This window comes from Rattus norvegicus, chromosome 19 (assembly GCF_021556685.1).
Source record: "Rattus norvegicus strain SHRSP/BbbUtx chromosome 19, alternate assembly SHRSP_T2T, whole genome shotgun sequence".
NCBI lineage: Eukaryota > Metazoa > Chordata > Mammalia > Rodentia > Muridae > Rattus > Rattus norvegicus.
Window position 1 is genome coordinate 29,714,937 of NC_141552.1, and position 25,064 is coordinate 29,740,000.

The following is a 25,064-nucleotide window of genomic DNA, read 5'->3' on the forward strand; positions in this document are numbered from 1 at the left end:
ATGCTCTTAACTGCTGAGCCATCTCTCCAGCTCCTTTGTTTCTCCTCTTATAAGCCATATGGGGGAGTACCTTACAGGAGAAGCCGAGGCCCCCTGTAGGGCATCTGTCTGCAGCTAAGCTCCTCAGATCCTGTGGGCTGGGTTTGTCTCAGTCCTGTTCTCCCTGCCAAAGTTCTCATCATCCTCCTGCTTGGCTGCCCCCTTCCTCACCCATCATTGCCCCTCAGTCCTCACTCAGGAGGCTGAGTGAATGAATCAGTTGGGATGTCTCCAGGGGCTCACATATTTGAATAGCTGGCGGTGCTGTTTTGAGGAGGTCATAAGACCTTAGAGATGCAAGGCTTCTAGTCCACTGATCCCTTACACTTCCATGTCATCACCTGTGAGAGGCCATACAGCCAGCTCCTACCACCGTAAAGCAACCCCCTCCAGCTCCCGCCATCATTGACCAATCCCCTTCCAGCTCTAGTCACCGTGATTCCCTCACCATGATGGGTTGCAACCTCTCAAGCCATGATTCAAAATACCCTTCACACACACACACACACACACACACACACACACACACACACACACACACACGTCCCTAAGATGTTTTTGTCAGCTTGTGGCAATATAAATGTGTCTGTCACAGGAGTTAGAAAGTGTCTCGCTTCCCACACCGTGCAGCCTTTCATGGTCCTCCTGAGACCTGGAGCTGTCAAGTTACTACTACAGAGAATGAAGGTTTGGATGGGTTCCTGGCTACATGGCACAGAAGTGGCTGCTGGTTAGTGTCTGTCAGTCTTTCAGAAGCTATCTTTTGCTGGGTGTGGTAGAGTTCATCTATCATCCACTCAGGAAGTGGAGGTACAAGGATCTTGCACTTCATAGTGAAAGACCTTGTCTCAAAGAAAAACAAAAAGGCAAAACTTGCCTTTTAATTTTCTAATGGCACTAAGAATATTTCATACACGTTATACCAAAAAGAAAAATAGAAAAGACGGAAAGTTAACATTCACCTCCTCTGTTTAGGGGTGGTTATCATGAGCTGCCATCTTGCTGACATAAGCCTGTAAGGGTTCCCAAGATATATACGCAGACACTGAGACACAGGGATGCCAAGGAACTGCTCAAATGTCACCCATTCAAAAAGAAGCCTGAGCCCAGGTAGCCTGACTCCACAGCCCTGGCTATGAACCCTTCGCTCACTTGGCCTTTTCCTGTTCCCCCATGACGCCAATCACTAGGCTTCACGCAACAGGTTGCAGGAGATCATTCGGGGAGATGGGGAGGGGGAGACTTCATCAGGATGGCTTTGGGCATATGCCCTCTGTCCCTGGAACTAGCCTTCCCTCTGTGTGAGCATCTATCAGACATAAACAAGAGGCTGTCCCTTCCTATCGCTATAAGTACCCCTACTTCTGGGGTTCACATGCGAGGGCCTACAGCCAGAGTTACACATAGCTGGAGAGCAAGCCTTCAAGGAAATCTCTCTTCACACTCAAAAGCAGATCAATTCATGGTTCTGTATCCTGCCTCAGCAGGAATTTAGGAAAATACTAGAGGTTCTCCTACCTCTGGGTGGCATCGTAGCCACCCAGATCTGAGGAAGTGCCGTTGTGTAGAAGGCAGATAGAGGAGAAGTTGCAGGCCTACCTGGTCTCCATAGCAAGACCCAGGTCTCCAAAGAATGACAACAGATGTTACTTTGGGATTTTTAAATAACCTGGCTGAAGGGTGACCAGGTGGGGCCGGGGACTATATAACAGATCTGAGGTATTAAGCCCATGCCCTGATTCAGGCTCCCTGAAGCAGACCCTGTAAGGAGATCTCTTGGGTACAGTGTGCTTACTTGGGGGTGGGGGTGGGGGTGGGATAATCCCAAAAAAGTATGAAATCAAGTCAAGGAACGGAGCAAAGCCAATAAGGGTAACAATGAGTGGGTCACCGCTGAGGACAAGGGGCTCGATGCCCTCAGGCACATACACACCCCAAGGAACCCCATAGAACTAGATTCAGAGTCAACACAGAGAGAGACAGGAAGGCAGAACTGTCTGTTTGAAACACTCACTCCACATCTTCTAACTAAAGGTCTAAGCATGAAGGGGAGGTATCCAGGCCCTGTCTTCAAATAGCTACGTAGCATGACTGTGTCTGTGCTCCCTAAACACCTTCATCCCTTGCTGACAAATGCCGGTAGAGAGGCAGGATCTTTGGGGTTTTATGTTGCTCTTTCTTCTCTCTTGAAAACACTAGTGAAAAGGATGTGGCCCTGGTAGATTACATCAGCAGTAGTTCCCTGGGCCTGGGCTGATGTGGTGACAGATCATCAAAGCACAGCCCAGATGACCCAGGGTCACAGCTTGATGACCGGACTCAGGTCATAGCCCCATCTGGCTCACCAGAGCCAATCCAGCTGAGGCCTGAGCAGAAGGATTCAGCTTCCCTCCCAAGGGGATTTGAAGTGCAAGGGCCCAGCACATGAACACCCTCTCCTGGTAAGTGTTCTTCCTTCCTTCCTCTGGTTCACACAATGGAGAAAGCCCCGGCATCATTAATCACCACACTGCAGGACTTCCAAGCCTTGTGAAGCCCTACAGAAAGCAGAGCCCGTTTGGGGCCTGATTTGCTTCAGACCCGGGATCAGTTTTAAGTTGCAGACAGACAACAAAGGAGGAGGCAAGAAGCTGAAAGGAAGCGGAGTCTGACCTTTTATCATTGTTGAGGATGTTCAATAATACAATTTCTTCTCCCCTCTTCCCAGAGGAGGCGATGAATTCTTCCATCTTCAAGTTCCCAACAGGACTAACTGGAAGCATGGCGTGTCCTACAGCCCCTTTAACTCAGAAACTAAGACTCCTAATCCAGCCACAGGTGAGCATGGGAGCAACTGTGCGGGCTCACTCCCAGGGCCAACTTTGCTTGATGGCTATTTCTCAGTCAATAAATGGGCGCCACGGCACCCTGGACACCTGCAGCACCTTCAACCCCTACTTGAGCCTTTCCGGTTTCCCACCACACTCTCTCTGGAGATAACTTTTTAAAATTGGCTCACTCCCGTGTGGTCCTTGGAGAGTTTATAGGCTTAGAAAGAGCAGAAGCTTGCCAATGCTCTTTCGAAGTTTGCTCACCAACTGGATAAGCCCTTGGTCTCACACAGAGAACTCTGGCTCTTGAGAGGCTGGAGTCATTCTTGCCGGGAAGAAACAGTTTCAGCTCTGATTTGAGCTGAGTCCTTTGCTGCAAGGCTCAATCTCAATGTCCTAGAAACTCAACGTGGTGAGAATTTTGTGTTTTGTTGTGTGATGTGCCTGTCTGTGTTTTAATCCCAGGTATGGGACATATAGGGCTACTTCAGTTTGCCCACAGCCATTAACTATGTATGTCTCCTGCTCTAGGAGGGACATGGTCTCTGCCTGCTACAAATAGTTTAATTCTGAGTACCCTGGAGAGAGTATAAATTGGAGAGGCCTAAGGGGGTCTGCCCCTGCTGCTGTGGCTTCTGATTCCTGCTGTTGGGTTTGCTGGGTTTCTATTGCTGGACTGCTAGATATTTTGACACCAAAGATTGGACTTACCCCCTAGGAACTCAATGTGCTTAACCAGCAGGAAGTAGTCTAAGGAGTAGTCTACTCCCTCACTCCCTTCTAACGTTCTTTCTCTCCTACCTAGTGTTGAACTGGGGGGGGGGGGGAGGCAGGGGGCGGTGTTGGAAGGGATTAGGGTGGAAGAAGGGTTAGGATGGCAGTACATATGAGAACATATTAAAATAACTTAAAAAAAAAAAAAGCCGAGGGCTGGAGAGATGGCTCAGCGGTTAAGAGCACTGACTGCTCTTCCAGAGGTCCTGAGTTCAAATCCCAGCAACCACATGGTGGCTCACAACCATCTGTAATGGGATCTGATGCCCTCTTCTGGTGTGTCTGAAGACAGCTACAGTGTACTTATATATAATAAATAAGTAAACCTTTAAAAAAAAAAAGCCAATATCCCATGGTTTGAGCTCTCAGCCCTCTTTGAAGGAACAGGACGGTTTACTGAAATGACAGAAAAGTGGGGTGCTTAAGCAGACCCCGTAGATAAGCCCCTGGTGGGTTTCCATGGCCCTGCCTTTTCCTGGGGCCTTATGCTGCTTTCATTGGACAGTCAGAAAGAGAAATCTCTTGACAGATGCCAACTCTGTTTCATTTCCCAGCCCTTGAAGTCAATGTCCCACTCACCGTGGGGCCATATCTACAGATGCTAAAGGCGGCATGCGTCCCAGGGTCAGCTGCCATAACCACTAAAAGGCATGAGGCAGGATGCGCTCCCCAGCACTAGAGAAAGTTCCCAAATGCTACCCAGGGTCAACACCGTGAGCAGAGCCCCGTGAGGCAGTGGGAGTGAGAGGTCTCCAGCTCTTGCCACCATGCGGGCAAACAGAAGCACATGACGAGGAACCACAGAGGACAGAGGCAGGAAAACATGTGCCCAGAGCCCCATTCCCACAGAGCACAAAGCTGGGCCTCTGGGTGAAAAGATGAACGGTGGAAGGAACAATAAGAGCGGCCCAGAAGCATCCGCCTCCCTTTGGCCGTGCGGGATTTGCTTGTGCAAACGTATATGTTGTGCACGCTTTGGGCCTGTGCGCTATGCACTTCACCTCCAGAAAGATGGTGAAACTTTCCTGGAAAAGAAAAAAAAACCCCAAGAGTCCAGCAAAACAGGAATGATACGCGTCAGCAAAGCATAGCGGTCAAACTGCAGGCTCTCTGGGTTCCTGAGCGCGAAGCCCAATGCTCTCACTTTTAGTGGTGCAACCTCAGGTCAGCAGTTTAACTGGATTTAATTGTCCTGTGCCTGGGTTGTTCTGTTTTGCTTTGCTTTGTGCTGCCTATGAAAGAGAAGGAGCAACTGCCCCCTGATTCGTTGGGTTGTTTGAGGTTTAAATGAGGTAATATTTGTAAGGAGCCTAAAACCACACCTGGCGCACAGTGAGTGCTAGGTGCCTATTAGCTTTTATGAATTGGTAACACGATGACGGAGAAACTTCTGTATCCGTGCATAATAATAACGGGAACGATGCTTTTAAAATACGTAAGGCACACACTTACTGAGCACCTAATTACCTGTTATTACCACTTTACAGGTAGCCAGTCACCTAATTCTCGAAGCATTTTACACATGCAGGAGGCCATGACAGTTCCCAGACAGTGCAGAGCTGGGAAGCACCAACATGTTCTTGCCCTGGCTCCCGGCCCACACCCAGAGTCTTGGTGGGCATATGGCTCACACATGATGCTAAAGAGGATTTTCACTGCTGATCAGGAGCTGCTGAGACATCCCCCTACAAACCCCCAATCAACAGTTGGGCTTAGTGACTGAAAGATGCTGAAGTTCCTATGGTGATGCTCTAGAGAGGGGTCAATGGGATGTGGGGGAAGAAGGAGAAGGAGGAGGGGGAGGGGAGGAGGAGGAAGAGGAGGAGGAGGAAGAACAGGAGGAGGAGGGTCAGGAAGAGGATCAGAAGAAGAAGGAGGAGGGGGAGGGGAGGAGGAGGAAGAACAGGAGGAAGAACAGGAGGAGGAGGATCAGGAAGAGAATCAGGAGAAGAAGAAGAAGAAGAAGAGGAGGAGGAGGAGGAAGAGGAAGAAGAGGAGGAAGAGGAGGAAGAGGAGGAAGAGGAGGAAGAGGAGGGGAGGGGGAGGGGGAGGAGGAGGGGGAGGAGGAGGGAGGAGGAGGAGAAGGAGAAAAGGAGAAGGAGAAGGAGAAGGAGAAGAAAGAGCCACCAATTAAGTTTTCAGGAGAAAATCCTTGAATTTCGATGTCATGAGCTGGTGTAATTCTCTGAGAGCCCAGCTTTGGTGTTCTGCTCTTGTCTTTATCAAAGACACAAAGAACTATGGGAAAGGAGGGGGTGAGAAGCCCACATATTTCCCAGCATGCCAGCATGTGCCTACTGGGCAACTTGACTTGTCAATTGCTTTGAAACAGCTGGAAATGCAGCAAACTGTCACCAGTGATTAAAATGGGATTTCCTAAAGGTCCCGGAACTCTTCCAAAATTCAAAACCTCAGACTCTTGCAGAAAAACAAAGCAAAACCAAACAAAACAACAACAAAAAAAAAAAAAAACCACATTCCCTTAAACATATGCATTGTGGTACTTTGTCCTGGGCTGGACCTTCCTCTTTGGGTTTTAAAGGTATGAGGCAAAGGCCACCTTGCTGCTTTGAACAGGTCTCATTGGCTGGTTCTATCCAGCTAAGCATGACCCTGTGTGCTGGTGTGAATTTGATACAACTGAGAAAATGTCCTCCCAGATTTATCCACGAACAAGCGTGTGGTACGTTTCCTTCATCCATGACTAATGTGGGAGGGCCTAGCTCATTGCTAGCAGTGCCACCCCTGAGCGGGTGGTACTGGGTCCTCTAAGAGATCAAGCTAAGCAACCCTCAAGGAACAAGCCGACAGGCAGCCCTCCTCTATGGTCTTGCATCATTTCCTGCCTCCAGGTTCCTGCCTTGCATTGCTGACCTGGGTAGAAGCCATAAGTTTTAGGATGAGATAGGCCCCCTTACTCCCCCAAGTTGCTTTTGGCCATGATGTTTTATCACAGCAATGGAAACCCTTACTAAGACATCTGGGCTATAAATTATGATAGTGTATCTGCCACACAGGCCTGGCTAGATCCACCTAGGCTTCTGCTAGTCCAGTACAAAAGGAGACCTGGGGAGCCCCTTTTCCAAATGTATTAAAAGCTTTCACAATGGTGCAACAGCAGAGTAAGCCAAGGATGGGGAGCTTCCAAGCAAAGGGACAGCGTGCACGTGCCCTCAATTGCTTTCCACTGCTGTCATGAAACACCGCGCAAAACACAGTCTGGGAAGGAAAGGGTTTATATGGTCTCCACATCACAGCTCATCACTGAAAGGAGCCAAGGTGGCAACTCAAGCAGGGCAGAAACCTGAAGGCGGGAACTGAAAAAAAAGAGGCCATAAAGACTAATACTTACATGATTGTTTCTCATAGTTAACACAGCCTGCTTTCTTATACAACCCAGACCCACCTTCCCAGGGGTGGAACCACAAACACTGGGAAGATTCCTTCCACATTAATCATTATAAAGAAAATACCGCCATAGACTTGCCTATAGGCCAAGCATTTCTCAGATATGTCTAGGTTTATGTCGGATTGACCAAAAAAAAAAAAAAAAAAAAAAAAAAAAACCCAACCAGCACAACAGGTCACATGGCCAGGAACGCAGCCCCATGGGTCCACATAGGATCTATCGCAGAAGCCCAGGATCCAGTAGCTACCTAGTTAATACACTGAAGACCAAACCCAGAACCCAGTTCATGCTCAAGAGATGAATCCAGGACCTAGTCAACAGAATGTGTATCTCGCCATCACCTTACCCTCTGAATGTGTGGTTTGGACACAGGAATGCAAATGCCGTGCCATTTGTAAATATTTATGAGGGGCAGGCATTACCCCTATTCCCTACAGGTGGGCTCATTCCCAGTAGAATGCTGGAAGAGAAAACGTCTCACTGTCACAGAGGAAGCAACTGAGACGGAGAACTGTATCCTGCTAAAGGTCACACAGCTGGTGAGACATGTTCTAGATTTCAACTCAGGAAACCTGGGCACAGAGCCTGCTACTGAGTTAGGGTAGAATGTCCTCAGGGAATAAGACTGTCCCTTACAGGCCAGGACCAGTTCTTGCTCCTGTAGCCTCTTCATCCCCTGTGCACCCCCAAGAGGAGTGATCCTTCGACAGAGACAGACATCCAACTCTATTGTACACCAGCACTACCATAGTATGACCATAAACCAGTGTTGTTTGTGGTCAGGGTGGGAAGTCTGGCTCTGGATGGTACAACAAGCTTCGTTCTCCCACATTCCAACGGATGGAGGGACAGAGAGAGAGAGGTGTGGCATGCGTGCCCTGCAGCAACCTGCAAGGACTCAGTCAGCGGCATGGCCATTCAGAGCAGACTTCAGAAGCTTAGGAAGCCCCACAATACCTCACAATGAACCCCTCTAGGTACTGGATTATTGTGTAGAGAAGAGGATGGGACACTTGGAGTTTAGGGATGGGAGGACCCAGCCATCTCAATCATGCTTAGACACTGCAGGAAAAAACATGCCCTTGCCCCGCTGCTCTCCTTCTCAAGATCACAGACCTCTCTGTTGTGTTGTCAAGAGCACCCTGACCCCTCCAGGCTCACAAATGGGCCTTTACAGCTACGAGCACCAGCCGACAACAGCATGCATGGAAGGAGACCCCACAGGAGGAGACAGTGAGAAGTGATACAGAACGGGGACAGCATTCTGAAATATGACCGAGACCCGTACACGGTAGGCTCTTAGCTAATGCCTACTACAGTGAACTCAAATAAAATGAGAAAGTCTCTTCCTAAGGGACCATGGCTCTAGCTTTGGACTTCATTGTACCAAAGATTCATGAGTTTTTCCTCCAAGGGCTAGGTAGTAAATATTCAAGTATGTTGCTTCCCTCTCTCCCTCTCTCTCCCTCCCTCTCCCTCCCTCTCTCCCTTCCCCTCCCTCTCTCCCTTTCCCTCAGCAGCTACTGCTGCTCAGATTGTATAAATGTGGCTGAGGCGACAAATACATCACCAATGGGTATTGATTGCCAGTTCCAATAAAACTTTATTTACAACTGGGCGGTGGTGGCACCTGCCTTTAATCCCAGCACTCAGGGGGCAGAGACAGAGGCAGAGGCAGGAGAATCTCTGTGAGTTTTGAGGCCAGCCTGGTTTACAGAACTAGTTCCACGACAGCCAGGGTGACACAAAGAAACCCTGTATCAAAAGAGCCACCAAAAAAAAGCAAAACAAATAGAAAAGAAAAAAAAAAAAACTACAAACTCAACCGAGGAAAGTTTAGGGACCCTGGTCAACTCCCGTCTTATTAGACACAAACACTTCCTGTGTCTCAGACTCTAAGTCAGGGTTCTAGCCAAGCGAGACTCTGACTGGTAACTCTCGGGAACGAGCAGTGAGGTGAGCGGCCAGAGGCCACAGTCACCTCAAACCCAAGGAGGGCTGGGGAGCCCACTGGGATTAGAAGCATGCAGTGCCCCTCCTAGCCCAGAGATCCACATGGTGGGGGTCAGACCTCTGTGCCTCCCACGTGGACCACTGCACACTGCTACCTGCTGCCTGTGTGATCCAAAAAAACGTGGGCCTAGAAAGCCAGAGTCTCTCTCCACAACCCACATGAAAGATTAGCATCTCACTGCTCCATTAGAAACCAATTTGGAGTCTTTAGTAATGAAACAGAAGGAGAAGCACAAGGGATGAGTAACACTTCAGAAGTGATGGTGACCACAGTTAGACTTACATGGCTGAAGAGGTGTGTTGGTGCACGCTTCCGATCTCCCAGCATTTGGGGAGTGACTCCCTGAGTTCACTGGCCAACTACCCTAGTGAGCACCAAGCCAGAGACTATCTAAAAACAATACAAACCAAACCAAACCAAACAAAAAACTAAGGTGGATGGGACCTAAGAAATGACAGGAGAATTCTCTCTCTCTCTCTCTCTCTCTCTCTCTCTCTCTCTCTCTCTCTCTCTCTCTCTCTCTCACACACACACACACACACACACACACACACACACACAAATAGCCTTAAAACTTCAAAGTTTAAAAGAGCCCTCAGAAAGCTAGAGTCAAGAACTGAGCAGGCTGTCATCTTTTGTGTTTCCATTATCTTCCAAAGAGTCGTTATTGCATATTTTAAACACTTTTTTCCTTCCCTCCACCTTCTGCTCCATCCACCCTTCTGTCCTTTTGCCCTCCCATCCCCAGTAGCCTCTTTTCTATCTTAAAGACACATCACCCCTTCACAAGTCCAGCTGCCTGCTGGCTCAGACCCAGGGCTGCTAAATTGGCTTTTTTTTTCCAACAAGGTTTAAATTAAAAATTGAAGACCGATAATGGTAGAGTGGTAGAGTGCTTACCGTGAAGCCCTGGGTCAGATCTCTAGCACCTCGAAAAGAAAAAGGAAAAGGGTGGGATAGAGGGAGAGAGGGAGAGGGAGGGAGAGAGGGAGACAGAGAGAGAAGGAGAGAGGGAGGGAGAGAGGGAAGTTGGTTGGGGTTGAGATTTCCTATTGAATCACCAGTGTTTTAAGGGCAATGGTGACTGAGAGCTGCTGTTCACCAACTGATCCTTCATGGGGCTCAGCTGTGGGTTCTGTTGCAAAGGATGCTTAGGGGTATGTGCATATGGGGAGTCCCCAGGGAGTGAGCTGGGAACAGGAGAGAGCTACACTGGTTGAATACTTCTGTAGAATGTAGCCTTCTGCTGGGACCTGTGCCTAGAATCTCTGAAAACTTGTCCCCAAGAGTGGAGGGGACAATTATCTGTCTGCTTCCTTCCTCCGTTGACATCACGGGTTCTGTACCTGCATGTGTTTGAGGTTTGAAGGTCTCACTGGTACAAGAAGCCAGAGGATACAGAGATGTCATCAGCTTGGTTGTGTCACCATCTTGCTAAAGCAGTAACTGGAACTAAAGCCAAAGGGACTGGAGTGACACACAGGTCTCCACAGGATTGACACCCTCCCTGGAGCAAGTGAGGTATGCCCACCCTGTGGACTTCATGATGGCTTTGACCAATGAAATGTGAGCAGTGGGAACCTCATTTGCATTCAGGCTGAAGTGTAAACAGCCAGTATTCAGGTATATCATCCCTCGAAAGACATCCAAAGAGTGACCTTGTATGGAATGGAGTCATAGCCAAGAACATGCAGAGGAAGGAGGGCCACCATTAAAATCTGAGAGCCATTTGTTGCTGCAGCCAGCCCCAGCCCTGACTGGCAGCAGAAACAACCAAATCTGCATAGAATTCCAAAGCCATAGAGAATGACCACACCCAGTAAGAGTGAGCTTCAGACCATCAGCCTGTGACCTCCATGGTAAATGGGCAAAAGCCCAGCTTAACCAGTTAGTTAGCATGCCTCTTGAAGTTCACATGCAAGCTGTATGCTTGGGAGAGGAGCTTCTCCTTGGTAACACAACCACACAGTCTTTGTGGCAACCTATCAGTAGACCAGACCTGGGGAGCCAGGCCCAGGACCAAGTCTGCACTGAAAGTTACACGGTAGAGAGAGATGAGTTTGTTGAGCAGAAAGTGTGGGCCTGCCTGCCATCTTCCTAAGGGTCTGAGGGAGTACTGGAGTCAAGATTCAGAAAGGAGGACTTGGGCTAAAGGGTCAGGTCCCCTATGTTCACTTTGGCCTTCTGATTGTCGATATACTCATGTTTCCATACTCAGTATGAGCCTCCTCACCTCCTCTAGGTTCAGCCAGGTTTACTCACATGCCAACCCGGAAAAGAAGATAAGTGTATGAGACTCCATCTCTACCATGGGCTAGCCCATTCCACAGGAAGCTCCACCATGAGCTGGCCTATTCCACAGGAAGCTCCATCTCTACCATGGGCTAGCCCATTCCACAGGAACCTCCATCTCTACCATGGGCTAGCCCATTCCACAGGAACCTCCATCTCTACCATGGGCTAGCCCATTCCACAGGAACCTCCATCTCTACCATGGGCTAGCCCATTCCACAGGAACCTCCATCTCTACCATGGGCTAGCCCATTCCACAGGAACCTCCATCTCTACCATGGGCTAGCCCATTCCACAGGAACCTCCATCTCTACCATGGGCTAGCCCATTCCACAGGAACCTCCATCTCTACCATGGGCCCATTACACATGCCTGCCTTTTGTTTAGAACAACAGACATACAATGTGAGCCAAAATGCAGTTTTAAAGCCTCCAGTAACTACATTTGGGGTTTATTAATATTTAATTTACTTTTTGCATGTCTTGGTTTTTGGTTTTGTCCTTTTTTTTTGAGATAAAATTTCACACTGTAACCTCTATTGGCTGGGAGCTCACTAATTATATAGATCAGGCTGGCCTCAAACTTAGTGTTCCTCCTGCTTCTGTCACATAACTACTGTGGTTGCATGCACGTATGACTATACCTAGACTAGCAACCATTTTTTAAAAGATAAGAAAGGTAAACTTTGTGTGTGTGTGTGTGTGTGTGAGTGTGTGAGAATATGTGTATGTTTGTGTGTGAATGTGTCTGTGCAAATGTTTGTGGGTGAGTGTATCTAAGTATGAGTGTGTATGTTTGTGTGTGAGTGCATGTATGTATGAGTGTGTGTTTGTGTGTATATGTTTGTGTGAGCATGTGTGTATATGTGTGTGAGTATGTATCACACATGTACATGCATGTGTGAGCATGTGTTTCTCTGTGTGTGTATGTATATGTATGCGAGGGTGTTTGTATGTGTGTCTATTAGCATGAACGTGTATGTGTGAGTGCATGTGTATGCAAGTATGTGTGAGTGTGTGTGTGTGAATGTGTATATTTGTGTGTGTGTGTGTGTGTGTGTGCACCTGTTAGTTTATGTCATGAAGTGTATGCAGTGTTGAGGATGGAACTCAGTCTATGCCTGTCATACATTTGCTCTACCACCAATCTGCTTTATCAGGCTAATTAATCTTAATAGCACACCTTATTTAACCTAATATATGCAGAGCAGCTTCACGTGGACGCATGGTCAGCCATTTAGTGTCGAGCTCGCAGCCTTTCTTTCCTCACATTTCTTTCAAAAGCCAGTTCTGTTTCTTACACTTAGCTCATCTCTCGCCTTGGTAAACCCATCCTCTGCCTGAACTTCTAAAGTCAAGGTCTCCCGCCCTCTATCACCCCATCTACTAGGTCCCAGGGCTCCCGTCACTCGTGGTCCCTGGCTGGAGGGGTGAGAATCACAAGAAGTGGTTCTTTTATGGTTTCGGAACAAGACAGCCCACTCTCTTTGAGGCTCTGATGGGAAGGAATCCTTCCTTGCCTTTGCTGCTGTTAGCCTCCCTTAGCTGGTGGTTGCATACCTCGGTCTCAGTCTCCCCCGTGGGTCCTCACCTGTGTCTTCCTTCTCTTCACGAGGGTACTCACCAGGTTAAAATCCTTTCCTCTTCAAGCATGAGGCAGAACAACAGCAGCAGGGACTCTAACTGATCATCCTATCAGCTCTATCTTCCAAACGACCCTCACTTCTGTTGTCTCAGGAGGCTCAGACTTGGCTACAGCTCTAACCAAGCCATCTTTAGCTCCAGCCAGTGTGGAAGTTTGGTCCTGTTTCTTCCTTCATTCCCAGTGCTTTCAGAGCTCAGACTCAAAGTGTATTTACAAATGCCTTGCTCATATAGCTAGGCTCTTGTCTGACTAGATCGTAACTTATCGTAAGCCGTTTACCCTACCCTACATTCTACAGTGGTGGTTACCTGTGCTCAGGTACGATGCATCTGTCCCTCACATCTTTCTAGGTGACTCTCCCTTTAGTCTCTCACTATTTCCCAGAGTCCTCTCTTCTTGCCAGTGTCCCACCCCCCCCCATTTCCTGAATCAGCTCATTCATTGGTCACAGGCTTTTTTTATTGTCAGATGTTGCTCAGAAGAGATTCTCTCTGTAAGCGAAGGACTGCAATCTTGAATCGTCTCACCTGCTTCCTGATTTGATGAAATACAAGACCATTCAAGCCAGACTTTAGGCAGTGTGTCTACTCCATGCCAAGCTCTTGACACAGAGCAGGCTTTCTGTGACAACTTGTTGCAAAGGAGAAGGAGAAGGAGGGAAGAGAGCGAATGACAGAAAAGAAACGAATTCATGAAAGAAACAGAACTCATCTCTGAGATGGTTCATGAGAATCAAGACAGGCCTAGGCTAAGCAGGTATTGGGAGAGTCCGGCTCCATCATTCCTACTGGGCACTAGCCTTTGAGGCTCTACTAGAAGCTCAAGAGTCATCCATGACACAAGTCTGTGGCCTTCTTGCAAAAGGACATAGCTACCCATTCCTTGGACTTCTAGAAAGGAGCCCTCAACCAATCCGACCCTCAACCTTACTCTACCTTGGGTAATTAGCCTCCAGCAAAACAGAGAGGCCAAGCAAGAGAAGCCAGGGGAGGTTCTCAGCCTTCCTCTGCCTTCTATGTGGCTTCTTTTCCTGGGAAGACTTTCTACTACCTGATCTGATCTGTATTCACAGACACCAAGAGTGGCTACCAAACCTACTACCTGGAAGTCTCTGAAAAGCCAATGAGCTGGGGACTGGGTCAAAGAGGGCTCCAGAAGATTGTCCTCAGAAAGGAGTAAGGTAGGGGCTGAGTATGTGACTCTGTGGCAGAAGGCCTGCCTGACAGGAAGAGGAAAGGAAAAGGGAAAGGGGGGAGAAGGAGGAAGGAAGGAGAAAAGAAAGGAGGAGGGTAAGGGGGAAGTAGAGAGGAAGGGGGAAGGAGAGAGGAGGGGAGGGGAATGGGCAGAAAAGGAGAGGTGAGGGGGAAATTGAGAGGTGGAGGGGGGTGAAGGGGAAGATGGATGAGAAGCACGAAAGATAGATCTTGTATTTCTTAGCCTTCCAGTTTGTCAAACAAAGCTTGATGTCTAAGTATTAAAATGGTCTTAAAATATAACTCAGTGCCACCGACAGAGAAGGAACTGTTACTAAGATTAAGCACAAAGGTAGAGAGGTACAAGACTTTGTCATGAAGAGGCTGAAACTTCCAAGCAGTGGAGGTAGAAATGAGAGAAAGCACCTGGATTGAACTTCTGAAAAGTCTACATTGCTCACACACCCATCGCTAGAACTAAAACTATAGACCTCTTCTCCCCACCTTCCAGTGGCGCCCCAGCAGAGACAGTGCAGCCTGGACACGCGTTCAGTTTTTGTTTCAGCTCAGTTTAAGGACTTGGTAAAGCGTGAGGAGTTTGGCAGGAGGCATCTGGGTGTTCTTTTGGTCCTTTCCTTCAGTCCAACTTAGGGCTGGTCTTCCAAAATCCCTGCCCCAAGCCTCAAAGACTCCAACTCTCTGCCTGGTCCCAGGCAAATTAGTAAAAAATATCAGTACAGGCTTTTCTAAGTTCCCAAAGCCTCAGTTTCTCAATTTTGCAAAGGTTGGGTCATCCTCCCAGCCACTTCTCCAGATTAGACAAATAGTTTCCCCAGGTTAGCCTAAGCCAAGACACACAGCTTGTAGAACACAGAAGAATGACTTCAGTGCCCTCTTCTCTTGGATGTGGGTTTAGTAAGCATTATACCCAATCCTGAGTGGTCTCTCAACAATTTCCATCCTGGTGAGGGATGGTGAGACTTAAACGCCATGCTTCCTGGAAAACATTTAAATGAGATTATTTACTACTAATAAGTCAGCATGTTGGTTTTGCCCTAAAATTTTCACATTGGTTTTAAAAGCAGAAAACAACAGCAGCAAGCCATAAACAGGGGCAGCCCTTGAAACCCTTGATATCATTTTAAGAAAGGTAGAAACGTGCCCCTTTCGTGCTCTAGTCTTCTTCCAAGAGTCACTACTCACACCCCCCCAGCACTTGTTAATAACACAGGAAGCACTTGAACCCCAAGTAGGAACGGGCAAGGCTCAGGAGCAGGGTTGCTCTTAGTTTGGTTTCCTTTCTGCTAACAGCTACTTTGTAGTTTGCAGAAGTAGGGGAAGGATCAAACACTTTCCCAAAACGAAGCGGTTTTGTTTTGAAAAGGACTCAATTTAAAGGAAACTCTTCAATCCTTAGCCGCAGGCGGAATGCTGGAAGGTTGGGAAACCTGACCCGAGACTACCTTTCCACCAAGCTTTTCGGCCCCCGGAGCCCCTGATAGGGACTTCCCTAGTAGGAAATGGGGGAGAAGGAGGCTGGAAAGCGTCCTGAGGTGAGCTGTTTAGTTTGATTACTAGATATGGGTTCCGGGGTCCCCGAGCTCCCCACAAGTGTAACATGTTTTCCTTCCCAGTCCCAAACAGAACCTGGCCTGCTTCTACAGAATTTCACCCTTCTGAAGGCCCTGGTTCCCTTCACCTGAGCTTGGCTGGCCTCCAGGAAGAGCCGCCTCTGTTGATTGACTAGGGATTCAGCCTCAGCACCGCTGAGCCCACGTCTAGAAAGGAAGTGAGTCCAGAGAGCCAGCTGGCCAGAGTTCAACCTGCCGGGGCCAAGCGATGCCCACCTGCCCTCAGGGTGGAGACCCGGGTGGTACGGGGTTGTGTTTCACCCTAAAGGATCACTCGAATTGCAAACAATGTGTAGCCATTAGAGAACACAGTCAGACTCTCCTCCCCAGAAGTCTAAACAGCGGAGAAGGGTTTTCCGGCCTGTGGACCAGAGACGCGACAGCCTTGCGAGAGAGGCTAGCTTCCCTTCTCCAAGCTTTAACTGGGGTAGGAACGCCTTTGTGGAAGCCAGAGCAGGCGGAGGGGGTGGGGGCAGGGAGCTCCTAGAGGTCACGTCCTCATCCCCCGGTGGGTTACTAGGGCCACCAGACCCGGTCCCCACTACCGAGCTCTCTTGGGTCCACACCAACCTTGCCCACTCCGCACCGCAGAGGGAGTCGCATCATTTCCATGCAACAATGCAAACGCGCTCATTACCATATTCTCAATATGCATGAAGAAAATGTGCGACGTTGGCCGAGCCCCATTGCCCTGCTCTGGCCTCCGCATCCAATAAGGCGACATATTCATCTCCCAAGATGGATGAGGAGGGGGTGCCGGGGAAGCAGATCCACCGGCGGGGGAGGGGCGGACTGGAGAGGAAAGGAAGAGAGAATAAGCCAGCAAAGGAGAGCCTGGGGTAGATCAAAATTGAAATAGGGCAGATCGGGTAAAAGAGAGGGAGGGAGAAAAGGAAAAAGATGAAACCGAGGAAGAGGGGGGGCAGAGACACAGAAGGGGAGCGGCAAAAAAGAATGAACTTAAAAAAAAAAAGCGGCCCAGAAAAATAAAAAAGGATCAAACATCACACTAGCAACCAAAGAAAGAGAAAAATAAATGCCCGGAAAACCAAACATACAGAAAGTGTGAGGGATGAACAGGACGGGGAGGGGGGGGAGATCAGCGGAAAAAGGCTCGGCGCAGGTGGAAACCGGATGATTTTGCAGAGAAAAAGAAATAAAACCAAAGAAATAAAACCACTGGTGCTCAGGGCCACGGTTTTCCTTCCACGCTGGGATTCCTGGAGCCTCGTAGAGCTGGTCACTTGAAGACCAGTGGCAGGGGGGGCCTGGTCCCGGAGGTGCAGGCGAGCGCGGAGGGCACGCTGGGGAGCCTCGTGCTCCTTCTGGGGCCGGAGGGTCAGTTTCGAGGTGTACAAATCCGGTTTGGGGCCCACGCTGCTGCTGCCGCAGCCTTTCTGACCGGCGGCTCTCAACTCCGAGAAAGAAGTTTGCAAAGTTTGCCCCAAAGTTTCCCGTAGCGCCTCTGGACCAGGGACAGCCTCCAAGGCCCTGATGGCTTACAGGGCTCAACCAGCGTTGCACGGCAGACGAGCCGGCGCCCGGTCCGCGCCTCCTGGGATGCTGCGGGGCCGGATTCACAGTCAAATGTGAATTCCTCCCGGTGCTACGCCAGGCCATGCATCTGCAAGTCCGTGTGGCTGCTAATAGCGGAGAGAGAGAATGAGAAAGCAAGAGAGGGGGAGAGAGAGAAAAGGAAAAAAAAAATATTCTCAGCTCAATTTAAGTCTCATGGAAAGGGCTTACAACTGTAATTAAATCATTAAATTCTTGTCTACGCTTCACAGAGCGGAGAGAAATTAACTTCCCACCAACCTCATTTTCTATTTGAACATGAAATAATGATTTTCTGCCCGTCTAATTACAAAGCCAACATCTGATCAAGCCAGCATCCAGAGGGGATTATCGCATGCGCGAGTATTAGACCTCATTACCAGCTTGAGTGCAAAATTATTACATCTTGTAATTGGATGGTGAGATTTATATACAGATCGGCCCGGTTTCTGTAAGATTGTAATTACAAGCTTCGTTGGTTAGCTACTTATCAGAACTTTGCAGGAAAACAAAACAAATGACTGAGGAAAACGAGCGTTTCATTAACCTGTAACCCCAGCTGGGGGTGGGGGGAGCGTACGCAGCAGCGTCTGCAGGAAGCTGAAGGATAGCCAGCCCGCACCGCCTCTGGGGGACTCTGGGCCTTGGGAGGAAAGGATTGAACTCTGTCCGGGCTGGTAGACCCAAGGCTGCAGAGGCTCCCAACGACAGGGACACAGGCACATCGGGGAGCTTGACCAAGGGAGGGAAGAGGGCTGGTAGTTCAGAGTGTGCGTGCAGACCCCGAAGCTGGTGGGCCTCAGGCTACACATCTGTCACCACTTGCAGTTGTCCTCCAGCGCGCACAGCTTCGTGCGCCACGTGTCCTCAGCGGACACCTTTTCTGTATACTCCTGGCGCCCTGAGCCCAGAACACAGAGCTTTCGCGGCGAGCGCTTTGTGCACTGAGCCTGTTGAGAGAGCCTGTTGCAAGGGAAGCTTCTGCGCGTCGCCTGCTGTTGCGCTCAGGTCTTTTCCAATCATCTCCGGGTGCACCTGCTTCTCCTCGCTCCCTGTGCTAGTTTGTCTGATCTAATCTCCTGGATTAAAAATCCCATGAAAAGGTTCAGCTATCCGCGGATTCTCGAGTTTAGTCTAAGAGCTGAATTCCACTGGCCTGGTCCCAGGTTGAGGAAACAGCCATGCTGCGACTCAGTCGCTTGGGATACTGAGTCCCGACGTGGAGTGAGGATTTCAGGGCCAGACCAAAGCCCTTCCCAGTTGGTCACGGGTAGCTGTTTCTACCCTGGGCCTGGGATGCCTGGAGGGATCTAATTAAGCGAAGTTCTTAGGTTCATGTCCGGGTCTAGAGGTTCACACTCTGGGCCAGGGACGGCCCCTTGGCCGGCGTGAGTCCTTCCTGAGAACAGCCTGGCTCTTCCTGTGTTCTTTCTCTCAGTCCGCAATCGGACACAACCAGGTCGATAGCTGGTTAACGAAAAAGGAGCATGTCAGAGGCTCTTGTGGGTCGTTGCTGTGGGGTGCTGCGTTTTATTTTTCTCTCCCTTCTGAAAAACAAAAACGGAATTAAATACTCGCGTTTTCAACCAGGCAAGCACAGCGAAACCCGTTTGCCCACTTTGGAATCTGGCTCTGTCGCCCATTGGTCTGGTCCAGCACTATGTAGGTCGTCGTCAAGGCTGTCTAGCAAGACTCACGGTCCTATACATAGGAACGATCCTGGAAAATAATGTCGCCTAGATTCTACAACCCTAAGACCTTTTCCTGAGCAGGTGAGCCCTGGCTTCTTGAGACAGATTTAACCAGAAACGGAATCAGGCAGGGGGAACGCATTCGAAGGCCTGAGCTGATCCTATTGTGCCTCCTCTGTCCAGGCTCACCTAAAACCAACCTCCAGCACCAGGCAAGGAGGGCCAGGAAATGATAGAGAAGCTGCCCGGATTCAATTTAGGAAGACTCCAGATGCTGACATCAAACTTTAGACCTGCTAGCTCCCCCAACTTCTGCTTGTGTTTCTTCCACTAATTTTCTGAGTTAGTACCTCCTGGAGCCTAAGGCCAGTTCGAAGGCGGGCGGAATGCAGCCAGAGGTGGGGCATGGGTCAAAACTGGAGTCCAGGGCCAGGGCGAAAGAAATTCATTCCTTAACTGTATTTATAGCAGAGTTGGGCCAGCCCAGTATCCTCAGACCCCTCCAAGCTGGCAGAATTCCGATTTGATTCTTAGATCAATTGGAGGCCCAGGGGTGGTGTTTCTGCCTGTAAGACTCTTCCCTCTACTAAAGAATCGCAGCCCGGGAGTTGTCCAGGCCGCAGGCCCACAGCAGGCCTGGCCCACGCGTGGGTCACCGCTGCAGCCTAAGTCGCTTATCTGGGAGCTACAGCTATTCCGGGATTTCAGTGTGGCCTTCCCCTGCACACCCTAATCCGTGAAGGTGGGCACTTGGACATTGCAAGTTAGATTTAGGAAATACCCTACCCTAAAACCAGTCTTGCTCCCCGCCCCCACAATGCACACCCTCTAGGACTCTGGGGGATTCTCGCCCAAAGAAAACACTGGGTTTGGGGGACCAGAGAGCGGAAAGGGGATAGTGAAATGAATGGTCTCGATCGACCAAAAAAAAAAAAATCACACCAATATAGAAACTTCTCGAAGAGCTTTCGTAAAGTTCCCAGAGCCTCGGCAGTGAGGCTCTTTGCTCCTCTGCTCCTCCCCCGCCCCACAGTCAGGAGCTCCACCAACTCCTTGCTTGTTCGCGAGATCACCTAGGCGCCAAACTCACTATTTCTTAGTGAGGATTCTGACCGAGGTACCCCGGAGGTGTAAATGGAACAAACTGCAGGGTTTCCCCGCCCTCCCCCGACCCCGCACAGAATAGGTCTTTTAAAGCTCGGAACCTAAGCTCTCCCTACTCCCAGGCAGCGTGTTCTCTCTTTCAGTTGCAGGTTTAGGCTATGGAGAGCGTCCTAGGGGACCAGAGCTGAAAAGTGCAAAGAGAGCCACTCCCCGGGTGGGGGTGGGGGCTGCCTTGGTTTAGGGTCCCGTCCCATCCCGGAACTAAAGCTTCGAAGGGGGCTGAGAATTGAGAAGTTGGAAGACCGAAGGGGCTAGGTGACCCTGTACTAACCCGCCACTCGTGGTCTGGGCTCTCCCCTCCCAGTGAGGGCAGGAGGGGGCGGGAAGAGACTGAGTCCAGTCCCGCCCCGCCCCGCCCGGCGCTCTGAACTCGCGGGGGAGGGCCGCCTCGCCCAGAAGGCTCCCGGGTGATTGGCGACTCCAGGAGGAGACGCAAGGAAAAGTCGAATAAGAGGGCGCGACGTCAGACTCGAGATTTGGGGAAGGGTGAGGGAGGGGGTGGAAGGGCGGGGACAGACACACAGACACTGATGCGGACACACACCCCCCGCACAGCATTCTAAGTGTCTTCAACTTTAGATCGCCTTAGCCCAGGGTGCGGAGACCGGGGAAGGGGGGAAAAGAAAATGAGAGAGTAGATTTAAAAAGAGAGGAGTCAGACTAGGAAAAGTGAAGAGAGCAGAGAGGTGAGCAAAAGCAACCGTGAGAAAGGGAAAAAGGAAAAAGAACCGCAGTTTCCCAGCGTCCAGAACTGCGAAGGAGCCTCGGGAGCGGAAGCGGCCAGGGGTGGGGTGAGGGGGACGCAGCTAGGGGAGGGGAGAGGACAGGACAGGAGGAGAGTGTAAACTAGAGGAGGGCGAAGGAAGCGAGGCGCGACACAGCTCCGGGAGAGGAGGGCAGAACTGAGCGCCTAGCGCAGAGCGGCTCGCCCGGCCTAGAGGAGGGAGTGCTGCGCAGAGAGGAGGGGCTTGAGGCCCCGTAGAAATGTCAATCAGAGCCGGGAGCCCAGGGAATCTCGGCCAATCTGTTCGGACCTGACCTGACTCCTCGCTGCCGCCGCCGCCACCGTCGCCCGCCGCCGAGCAGATCAATAGGCGAACGCGGAGCGCGACGCAGCGCGGCCCGGGCTCGGCCCAGCCCCCGATGCTCTCCGGAGCCGGCGTCCGGCGCTGAGCACGGCGGCCCGGGGGGCCCGGCCCCCAGTCCGTAGGTGCGCCGCGGGCCACCATGTCCTTCCCCCAGCTCGGATACCAGTACATCCGCCCGCTCTACCCACCCGAGCGCCCGCCAGCCGCGGGCGGCGGCGGAGGTGGCAGTAGCGCTGGGGGCCGGAGCGGTCCGGGTGCCGGAGCCTCCGAGTTGGCCGCCTCGGGGTCCCTATCCAATGTGCTTTCGTCCGTGTACGGGGCACCCTACGCCGCGGCCGCAGCAGCCGCCGCCGCCGCCCAGGGGTACGGCGCCTTCCTGCCCTACGCCACGGAGCTGCCCATCTTCCCACAGCTGGTAAGATCCGGAGAAACCCGGGAAAGAGGGGTTGGAGTTGGGGTGTGGGGCAAGGTGAGGGTGCAGAAGAAAGCCGGGGTCCGGGCGGGAGGTTAGAGGTGGCGACGGCAGGAGCTCACTCGTGCTCCCCCCGCGCGTGTCCCCTTCCTTTTCCATGTGCGCACAGGGCGCTCAGTATGAGCTGAAGGACAGCCCTGGGGTCCAGCATCCGGCCACGGCCGCCGCGTTCCCGCACCCGCACCCCGCCTTCTACCCCTACGGCCAGTACCAGTTCGGGGACCCGTCCCGTCCCAAGAACGCCACCCGGGAAAGCACAAGCACGCTTAAGGCCTGGCTCAATGAACACCGCAAGAACCCGTACCCCACCAAGGGCGAGAAGATCATGTTGGCCATCATCACCAAAATGACCCTCACCCAGGTGTCCACCTGGTTCGCCAACGCGCGCCGGCGCCTCAAGAAGGAAAACAAGATGACGTGGGCTCCCCGTAGTCGCACGGACGAGGAGGGCAATGCTTATGGGAGCGAGCGGGAGGAGGAGGACGAAGAGGAAGACGAGGAAGAGGGCAAACGCGAGCTGGAGATGGAGGAGGAGGAGCTCGCAGGAGAGGAGGAGGACACGGGGGGCGAGGGCCTGGCCGACGACGACGAGGATGAGGAGATCGATTTGGAAAACTTAGACAGCGCGGCAGCCGGGTCGGAACTAACCCTGGCTGGGACGGCGCACAGGAACGGCGACTTCGGCCTAGGACCCATTTCAGACTGCAAAAATAGCGACTCGGACGACAGCTCCGAAAGCTTGGAGGAGCGACCACTGTCCGTCCTGAGCTTGGCTCCCGCGCCACCGCCCGTGGCCAGGGCTCCTGCGTCTCCACCTTCTCCACCCTCCGGCCTGGACCCCTGCGCTCCGGCACCGGCGCCCTCCTCCACCCTCCAGAAGCCCAAGATCTGGTCACTGGCCGAGACGGCCACTAGCCCGGACAACCCACGTCGATCGCCTCCCGGAGCCGGAGGTTCTCCTCCCGGGGCAGCCGTTGCGCCCCCGACGCTGCAGCTCTCGCCCGCGGCCGCCGCAGCGGCTGCTGCAGCACACAGACTGGTGTCGGCGCCGCTTGGCAAATTCCCCGCTTGGACCAACAGGCCTTTCCCAGGCCCGCCGGCCGGTCCGCGGCCGCACCCGCTGTCCATGCTAGGCTCGGCCCCACAGCACCTGCTGGGACTTCCCGGAGCCGCAGGCCACCCCGCTGCGGCCGCCGCCGCCTATGCTCGGCCTGCGGAGCCAGAGAGTGGAACAGGTGACAAGAAAAATGTAGGGCACAGTGGGAGGGTGTTGGTGGGGCTCTCGCCCAGGCTAAAGGGAAAGAATGGGACTTAGGGGGAACGCACGATGTTTCCCTCTTTGCTCCTATGCGGGTGCAGCGGCCCTGGAGGCCTGAAGCCTGCATTCTAAAGGCCTCCTTTTTCTTCCCCCCTGTTTCCTACAGATCGCTGTAGTGCCTTGGAAGTGGAGAAAAAGTTACTTAAGACAGCTTTCCAGCCGGTGCCAAGGCGGTAAGAGACTCCGAATTTGGGAAGCAGAGTGGGAGACCCTTCGGGAGGGATAAGGAAAACAGAGCCAGTAGCCAGCAGCCAGTAGCCGGAGCCCTTTGCCCCCTAGGAAGAGAGCGAAGTTTCTGGAAAACTATTTCTAAAAGACACAAAACCCACTCATCTGTCACTTCTTGTGGACCCATAGTTAAGTTTCCATTCTCGGCTCCGGGCACCTCAGGCAGGGCCTGTGGTATAGAGCTAGGGAAGTCTGGCCCTTACAACACAGCAGGCCTGTGGAACAGAAGGCCTCTCTCTGCGAGATGTCCACTTTCTTCCAACCTCAGTCACGAATTCTGCTCTCCTTAGCTCAGCTCATGTTAATACTCCCACAGCTAAACAACCCCATCAGCTCTATAGGGTATCCCTTACCTAAGCGGTCTCCCTGTCTCTAACTCTCCCTGTCTCTGCCTCCACTCTCTTCTAGGCCCCAGAACCACCTGGATGCTGCTCTGGTCTTATCAGCTCTCTCCTCGTCTTAACTTTTCAACAATTTTTAAATCGTTGTACTAATTGTAAAAACAAATTCGCTCTGTATAGTGTCGAGTTGCAAGCATGTCTGTGTATGATTACCTTAAAAGAAACACTAAACAACAACAGAAAAGGACGAAAGGAAGAAATAAAGCCAGTCCCCCCTCGGCCCTCCCCCAAGTCACTTCCATATCACCCCACATTAGACTGTGAGGTTCGTTTGTTCTGTTGATTTCGGAGGGAAGTGGGGTTACAGAGAGAATAAGCCCGTCTGACTCTTTTTGTATATACCGGAAAATGTACATACGTGTGAACCAAATTGTACAAGAAAGTATCTATTTTTTGGCTAAATAAATGAGTTGTTGCCACTTTTGACTATAATCGGCACGTCTGCCACTGGACTGATTTGTTTGATGGTTCTTTGGTGTTTTGGTGTTTCTTTTCCCCCTGCGGTTGTTTAAAGAATCTACAGGAAAAGATGAGCGGGGTCTGAGGACAGCAATGGCAGAAGTTGTCCCGGGATGGCTTGCCAGCCTAGAGCCTCTGCAAGAAGGGGCCATGGGAGTCCCTGGGCAACGGAAAGACGGGGCAAAGACCGAAGAGAAAATGGGGTTGATTCCTTACTAGGAGCTGGAAAACTGGGTTCTGTCCACGGGTCCAGAGGAGTAGCTATGGAGCCTTGGGGCCTTCTCTGATGACTTAGCAGAAAGACTTAGAGAAGCTTCCAGGAGCTCAGGGCGTAGGCTGGGAGGCTCTCCCTCCCTGCTCCCTTCTGACGGCGCACCACTTAAGTTTCGCAGCAGCTCGGTGTACAGGCGCTGTGCACACTCAATTTAGAGGCCTTTCTCACCGCGCTTCCTTCTCCAACATCTCCTTATAGGTGCAAAGGGCGTGGGGGATCTGCGTGAGAAGCCGGGGTGTTCACGTTTCCCGCTTGGTGGCGTGTGACGGTGCTGGTGCTGGGAATCCAAGGCCGAAGCCAGGCGGCGTTTGCTCCCTAGGTGCTTATGAGCTTTATACCCTGAGTGCCTGGGAAGGGGCTGCTTTCAGAGATCACGCGTGGGTTCGGGGTCCAGCCTGGGAACCTTTGGAGCTAGGATTGTGTCAGGAGACCGGTGGGCCGCGGGCGGGTAAGAGAGGGGCGAAGGTGGCGTGGGGGTAGGGAGTGGACACGACAGTGGAGAAACCTGGGACTGGAGCTCCCTCTACAGGACGAAGGAGTCGGTCGGCGGCCCGCCTTCCCGGCCTCTGCAGCCTTCCTGGTTCCTTGCCTGCCTGGATGTTGCCTGCC

The 25,064-nt window shown here is 51.5% G+C and overlaps 1 protein-coding gene, 1 long non-coding RNA gene and 1 other non-coding gene across 4 annotated transcripts in view; 2 read left to right on the forward strand and 1 right to left on the reverse strand.

The window, feature by feature from the left end:
* Positions 1–13,419: 13,419 nt before the first annotated feature.
* LOC147999344 (uncharacterized) lies at positions 13,420–20,587 on the reverse strand. Its single transcript, XR_015643946.1, has 3 exons — positions 20,487–20,587; positions 17,908–18,907; positions 13,420–17,449 (listed from the first exon to the last, which is right to left on the reverse strand). It is a non-coding gene; the product is annotated as an uncharacterized LOC147999344 (transcript).
* A 450-nt stretch (positions 20,588–21,037) lies between these two features.
* Positions 21,038–24,154, forward strand: Irx3 (iroquois homeobox 3). 2 transcript variants are annotated; one of them, NM_001395133.1, is given in 4 exon segments: positions 21,038–21,718; positions 21,885–23,010; positions 23,200–23,266; positions 23,730–24,154. In NM_001395133.1, coding segments are annotated over 4 exon segments (1,524 nt in total). In that variant the 5' UTR covers positions 21,038–21,442; the 3' UTR covers positions 23,785–24,154.
* Positions 24,155–24,540: 386 nt separating this feature from the next.
* The window catches only part of LOC147999345 (uncharacterized), a 20,357-nt gene continuing 19,833 nt past the window's right edge, over positions 24,541–25,064 (forward strand). Inside the window, exon 1 of the long non-coding RNA XR_015643947.1 lies at positions 24,541–25,064. This exon is cut by the window's right edge and continues 341 nt beyond it. This is a non-coding gene — a long non-coding RNA (uncharacterized LOC147999345).

Bases quoted from the DNA above. Each gene is read 5' to 3' on its own strand.
- Irx3 (XM_087594503.1), top strand. From the start codon at position 21,443: ATGTCCTTCCCCCAGCTCGGATACCAGTACATCCGCCCGCTCTACCCA. The intron at 23,025-23,199 runs GTAGGGCACAGT...TGTTTCCTACAG, and splicing joins GAACAGGTGACAAGAAAAAT to ATCGCTGTAGTGCCTTGGAA. The intron at 23,267-23,729 runs GTAAGAGACTCC...ACTCTCTTCTAG, and splicing joins TTCCAGCCGGTGCCAAGGCG to GCCCCAGAACCACCTGGATG.